The 6,323-nt window shown below is 53.2% G+C and overlaps 1 protein-coding gene across 1 annotated transcript; it reads right to left on the bottom strand.

Moving 5' to 3' along the window:
• Positions 1-1,752: 1,752 nt before the first annotated feature.
• LOC134291696 (uncharacterized) lies at positions 1,753-5,861 on the bottom strand. The gene is made up of 3 exons (XM_062859790.1): positions 3,601-5,861; positions 3,171-3,544; positions 1,753-3,125 (listed from the first exon to the last, which is right to left on the bottom strand). Exons 1-3 carry the CDS (start codon positions 5,859-5,861, stop codon positions 1,753-1,755), a joined length of 4,008 nt encoding a protein of 1,335 aa, XP_062715774.1.
• Between the last annotated feature and the right edge of the window lie 462 nt (positions 5,862-6,323).

Here is a 6,323-nt window from a genome sequence, read left to right as displayed (position 1 = left end):
ATATATCTGGAGCCGACTCGCACTACTGACCTAGTTTCTGTGGTTGACTTGAATGTCAACAGTTTTGACCTACATTCGAATAGTTTATTTCGATGTTGTTTCAATCTGCTGCTGGTGCTATCACGGACGTGGAAAACGGAGGCGACGACGTTGGAAGGACATTTCTTCAAAGCTGAAGAGATTCAGAAGGCTGCAATCAGGTAAGTAGGAGCGCCGGATGCTTACTTCGCCGATCAGATCGGGTTGTCTGCTGCTCGCCGCAGGTCAAGTCGCTGAAAAAGATGAAAGGGTGCTTTTTTACCTTTATAATCAAAAATTAAAGCGACTTGCCTGGAACGGAAGCCAACTTGGCCTCCGTGTGCGCCGGGTGGCACAGATGGATCCTTTCCGCATCGGGATGATCGGTTCTGCTGGACTAGTTAATCGAAATTACAATTACGATGAACGAATGATTCTTTCAGGCTCTGTTTCTATGTTCACTCCGATCAAGGTTTGATGAATTGCCGGTGATGGCCATTGGATGTGCTGACTGGACTTTCTAAACGATTCTGGCTGGACTAACGACGGAATTTCGCTCTGGACGGTGGCATATCGATGGTACGAATGGCTGCTGAACCACGGCGACGGATTGTCGCGGGATCTGGACCCATTATGCATTGTGCTTTGGAGATTGGGTTGAATATAGTTGCTGGAAGAGATGAGAGGGTGCTTTTTAATCTTGTTAATCGAACTACAAAACGACTTCCCTGGAACGGAGGCCAACGGGCCTCCGCGGGTACCGGACGGTACCGATGTCCCTCTCACTCTCCTACTGGATGATCGCTTCGTTGGATCTGGATTGGTGGTGCGGTGTTGGACGAAATTTTAATGGGCAAACTGGGCTGCAAACTGCCGCGACGGATAGTCGCGCTTGGACGGTACTGTGCCGCCGGAACTGATGATTGGTGATCAGACCCGTCGAAACGTGTGGCTGTGGATCTGCGACGACGGATTGTCGTGCTGGGACGGGACTGCCGTCGGAACTGCTGACTGGAACTGCGACGACGGACTGTCGTGCTGGGATGGCGGGTTGCCATCAGACCTTCGGCTGCTCGGCTGATCAATTTCGGTGGTGATGCTGCATGAAGATCGCTATCGCTGGAACAGATGAGAGGGTGCTTTTTTACCTTTATAATCGAATAAAAAAAGGACTTGCCTGGAACGGAGGCCAACATGGCCTCCGCGGACGCCGGGTGGCATCGGAATCCCTCTCACTGCTCAGCTACGATGACTTCTGGGGATTACCTACGGGCTGCTACTGATTTGACGAAGCTACGTACTGCGAGCGTCGATCTCACTGGCCAAGCTAGATGACGACCACTTGTAGCACGCCAAGGGCAAAATGTGCACTTCTGCCCTCTACCAGATGCGGTTGCAGGTTACCTCAAAATAGTCAAGGGTGGTACCAAATAAAGTATGGGGCTAACGGGGCGCCGGAGCGCTGGCGTTGGACGCCGCTGAAGCATTCATGCTGGACGAACTTCATTCCATGCAACATCTGACCACCACCGAAACTATACAGACCTCAAATGACAGGGGTACGCTGACATGCTCGATTGGAATCTTGGTCGGAGACTGCTCCGGATGACCGGAGCCAGGGGCGATCGTGACTGGGAAAAATGAGCGGGTTACTTTTTTCGAAAAATACAATATACAAACGACTTAACTGGTATGCGGAGGCCGATGGATTCGACCTCCGCCGGTGGAGGAGACTTAGTTCTCCCCGTTCGACGATACAATATTGTCACGGATGGGCAGCACGCAGATCCTTGATACTGCTCTGCGGTAGCTGCCGTCTTTGGTCTTAACCGTTACGACCCGCACATTCATGTCTTCGCCAGCGTGAACGTCTGTCACCCGGCCGAGCTGCCACTTTAGAGGCGGTCGTTCTTCATCCTTCAGAACCACCATGGTCCCTACTGCAATGTTGTTCCGACGTACAGTCCATTTCGTCCGGTTGTGAAGGTCCGACAGGTAAAGCTTGGACCAGTTTTTCCACAACTGCTGTGTGTACCGTTGAGCCTTTTGGAAGGCTGACAGTCGATTTTCGGGAATTCCATCCAGATCTGGTTCCGGAATGGCCGTGAGGGGACGCTGGATGAGGAAATGCCCGGGAGTTAACGCTTCGAAATCGTCCGGGTCATTACTGAGCGGCGTCAGCGGCCTGGAATTCAAAACTGCCTCCGCCTGGGTCAAAATCGTTGCCATCTCGTCGTACAGAAGCGTGCGCGTGCCGATCGTCCGTTTGAACAGCAGCTTGAACGATTTGACTGCTGACTCCCACAGTCCACCGAAGTTCGGCGACCGAGCTGGGATGAAGCGGAATTCTATCTGCTCTTCGTTGGCTTGTCTAACTACGTTCGACTGGAACTGCTGATTGATGAACAGCCGACGTAGTTCGTCTAGTTGACGTCTCGCTCCAACGAAGTTTCTGCCATTGTCGCACATGATTAACTCCGGCTTGCCACGCCGGGAGGAGAAACGCTTCAAGGTCGCAATGAAACCTTGAGCGGACAAGTCTGCCGCTAGCTCCAAGTGTACAGCCATGGTAACGAGGCAGATGTAGACGGCGACGAAGATCTTCACTGGCCGAGAACGTCGGTGCGGGTAAGTGACTTGAAACGGGCCGCAGTAATCGACTCCTACGCGCTGAAACGGTGGACAAGGAGTGACTCTCTCCGGTGGGAGGTCTGCCATGAGCTGATCCTGGATCTTTGGCCTGACTCTAAAGCAGGGCACGCACTCGTGAAGCACCTTCCGCACGAGATTCCGGACGCTTGTCGGCCAGAAACGCTCTCGGACGGTCGAAATGATCAGCTGTTGTCCGCCATGCAGCAGCTTCAGATGGTAGTGGGCGACGACGATGTACGCGAACGGATGTCGATGATCGAGGATGTACGGATGCTTGCGCCGGTTTGTGATTGACGCGTGACGCAGCCGGCCGCCAACGCACAGTATTCCGTCCTCGAGTTGCGGGTTTAGAGCTAGGATCTTCGACGATTCTCTAACTACTCTGCCGCTCGTCAGGTCTACCAACTCCTGCGGAAAGCTTTCTTGCTGGCATAGGCGAACCAACACCTTCGTCGCTTCTTCGAGTTCTAGTTTCGTGAGGACTCCTTGGCGTCACGTACTTTGGTTTGCCGATTGCGAATTGTAGCGGAATCGTAATATCCAGGCAGTGAGGCGCTGGAGGTCGCTGAACGATGATCGGAGGCTGAAGATATCGCTTGGTTGGATGACTGGAAGTGCTGCCGAGACGGTCTTGACCTCGAGATCCACCGGATCGAATTCGTTTTCGCTGATCGGTGGGGCTGATGGCCAGTTGCATTCGTCCGACCTCAGCCAATACGGCCCACTGAACCAGAGCGATTCGTATTGCAGCTGTACGGGAGCCATTCCGCGGGAAATGATATCCGCCGGATTTTGCAGTCCAGCAACATGGTTCCAGACGCCGTCCTTCGTGATGTGCTGAATCTCCGAAACCCATGCGATGAACTGCTTCCATCTTGACGGCGACGACGATAGCCAACACTTGACGATGGTTGAGTCCGTCCAGAATACCTTGCACGTTTGCTAAGGCTGCTCACGACCTTTTCGAAGAGGTGGACCAACAGCAAAGCAGACGATAGCTTGAACCGTGGGGTCGATAGACGCCTGTTCCCCCTTTTCAGGTTGTCGAGTGGAGCAACTCGTGATTTCGCCGTCAGCAACCTCACACACACCTCCCCCGTTTCGGAGATTGTCCGGTTGAAATACGCCTCGCAAGCTGACTCTTCCAGTGACTGCGTACTGTGACTTCGACAGGTTTCTCGGTCCCAGAACTTCGTGAGGTGTTCTTGAAGATCGTTCGTGGAGCAGACGAAAGTCAATGATGGCGATCCGACAGGGTGATCAGGTATTTTGCCGGACACGATCCAACCAAACTCGGTGTTTTGTAGTGTAGGACCATCTTCAGTCGCCTTGTGTCGCTCGTTTCGAAGCAGGTCCATGTAGTACTCTGCTCCGATTATGATATCTACCGGTCCTGGCTCGTGGAAACGCGGATCGGCGAGATGGACTGCTTCGGGAAGGTTCCATCCGCTTATGCTACAACTGGCTGTCGGTAGCGAAACAGTCAGCTGCGGGAGAACATTGAAATGCATCTCTTGCGAGAATGCCGACATGCCCTCCAACCTTGGCCGAACTACAGCGCTGACGATTTTCGTCGACGTGCTGATCGACGAACCGATCCCTTGAACGGAGAGAAGTGATGGCGACGCGTAGAAATTCATTCTGCTGGAGAACTCTTTCGTCATCAGGCAGTGCTGGGAACACGAGTCCAGCAGGGCTCGTGCTAGCATGGTATTGCCGTGACGATCCTGAACCCTGACAAGGGCGGTGGAGAGCAGAATGTTGTGTGTGGGAGTAACTGGGAGTGCAATGTGTGTTTGAGTGGTGGATGTGGCTGTGTTGGTGGCTGGTGACTGAGTGCTTGGTCGTTGAGAGTCGCTGGGTGTAGTGTAGCTAGCGTTTGATGTCTGTGGTCTCGGGTTCGGTCTAGGTTGCGGGGACTGTGGCTGTTGTCTGGTTTGTGTCGGAGGATTTGACTGCGATTGTGGAACGGAGGATCGGATTGGTGCTCCATGCAGAAGAGTGTGGTGCTTCTGCTGGCAGTGACGACAGGTTCCCTTGTCGCAGTATCGGGCCCAATGGCCAAGGCTGAGACAATTCCGGCACAGTTTTGCCTTGGAAACCACTTCGAGGCGCTCCGCAACTTGTAACCGCTGAAACTTTCCACAGACGAAGGCGGGATGCCACGAATCGCCGCAGAATAGGCACTTCCTCGACAGTTTCACGGTGGTATGGCACACGGATGTCTTCGATGAGCGATAGTCGGAGCCGCTCGGCTTCGAATTGACAGGAGCGACGGATTGCAGTACTGCACAATGGCTGCGTAGGAAAGCGATCATATTCTGGTATGTTGGCACGTTTTTCGAGTTATGGTGCGTTTCCCACTGCCGTAGTGTGGCAGGATCCAGCCGGGAATACACCATGTAGGCCAGAATTGTGCTCCACGCTGCGGTGTTTTCTCCAATCTTCTGCAGCATCTGGAGGTTTTTCTCGAACCCGCCGATTAGGTTGCTCAAGCCATCGTAACTCTCGCGTTTCATGCCTTCCACGGCGAAAAGTGCATCGAGGTGGGCCTTCACTATAAGCTTCTTGTTTTCGTAGCGGGATTCCAGCGCCTTCCACGCTACGCAGTAGTTCACAGCTGAAAGCTCCACTGACTCCATCTCCAGCAACGCTTCTCCAGAAAGGGCCGACTTCAAATAACTGAACCTGTCCATGTCGGTGAGCTGCTTGTTCTCATGGATCAGGCTACAGAAGCTGTCTCGAAACGGGACCCACTCCATAATCCTCCCACCGAACGACGGAAGGCGAATTTCTGGCAGCTTCACCTTAGAAAAAGAGGAATCTGACCGATCACCAGGTTGACCGATTCCGGATGTCGTCGCGGTTGGTGGTGGGGGAGCTCGCTTCGATGTGAGACTGGCCTTCACGCGAAAATACCGCTCCTCGAACTCGGTAAGCGCCGCCAGGTTGGCCTTTTCGCGCACTTGGACATCCTTGTCGTCCTCATCCTCAGCGGTTTCGTCCGTTAGCAGCTCAATTCGTTGCCGAATCGCGTAAAACTCCTTGCAGATTGCCTCCAGGGATTCCAGGCGCACTGCAATTTGTGGTTCGTCTTGGCTAGGATCGTATCTCCGCGCGAAATTCTCCAGTCCTTCCAGCGTATTCAGCACACGTCGCTCACTCTTAGCAAGGGCGCGAAGATCGGCCATTGCTAACTATTTCAACACTGCACTACACTGCAATTAACTGCGCCAAGCGCAATCAATCAAATTCGAACACTGCACAGCACTTGCACTTGCACCAAAACACTCGCGATCGACTCAAAGTTCCACAAAATTCGCGACCTCGAGAGACAGATTGACTGCTCGACGACAAGTAGACAGCAGCGAGGGGATAACGACCAGAGTGGACCAAACAAGCCAACAAATCCAGCGAACACCGAGACAAAAAAGTACTAGCGGACACCTCAGGGCTATGCTCCAAAATAAGTAGCAACTCTCATGCACTTTAATCATTTATTGCCTCCAAAGCCACATGCAATTTCCACCCAACATGCACAGAATACTTCCCAATTGAAGATGTCCGTTCTCCGCTGGGCTCCTTCGCTCCGACGAAAGCGCCTTGGTTTCGTCCTGTTGTCCGTCCCTCAAGATGTCCTCCTTCTAGATGCA

This window comes from Aedes albopictus, chromosome 1 (genome assembly GCF_035046485.1).
Source record: "Aedes albopictus strain Foshan chromosome 1, AalbF5, whole genome shotgun sequence".
Lineage (NCBI taxonomy): Eukaryota > Metazoa > Arthropoda > Insecta > Diptera > Culicidae > Aedes > Aedes albopictus.
The sequence above is the reverse complement of the archived record's forward strand: the minus strand, read 5'-3'. Positions and strand labels throughout refer to the sequence as shown.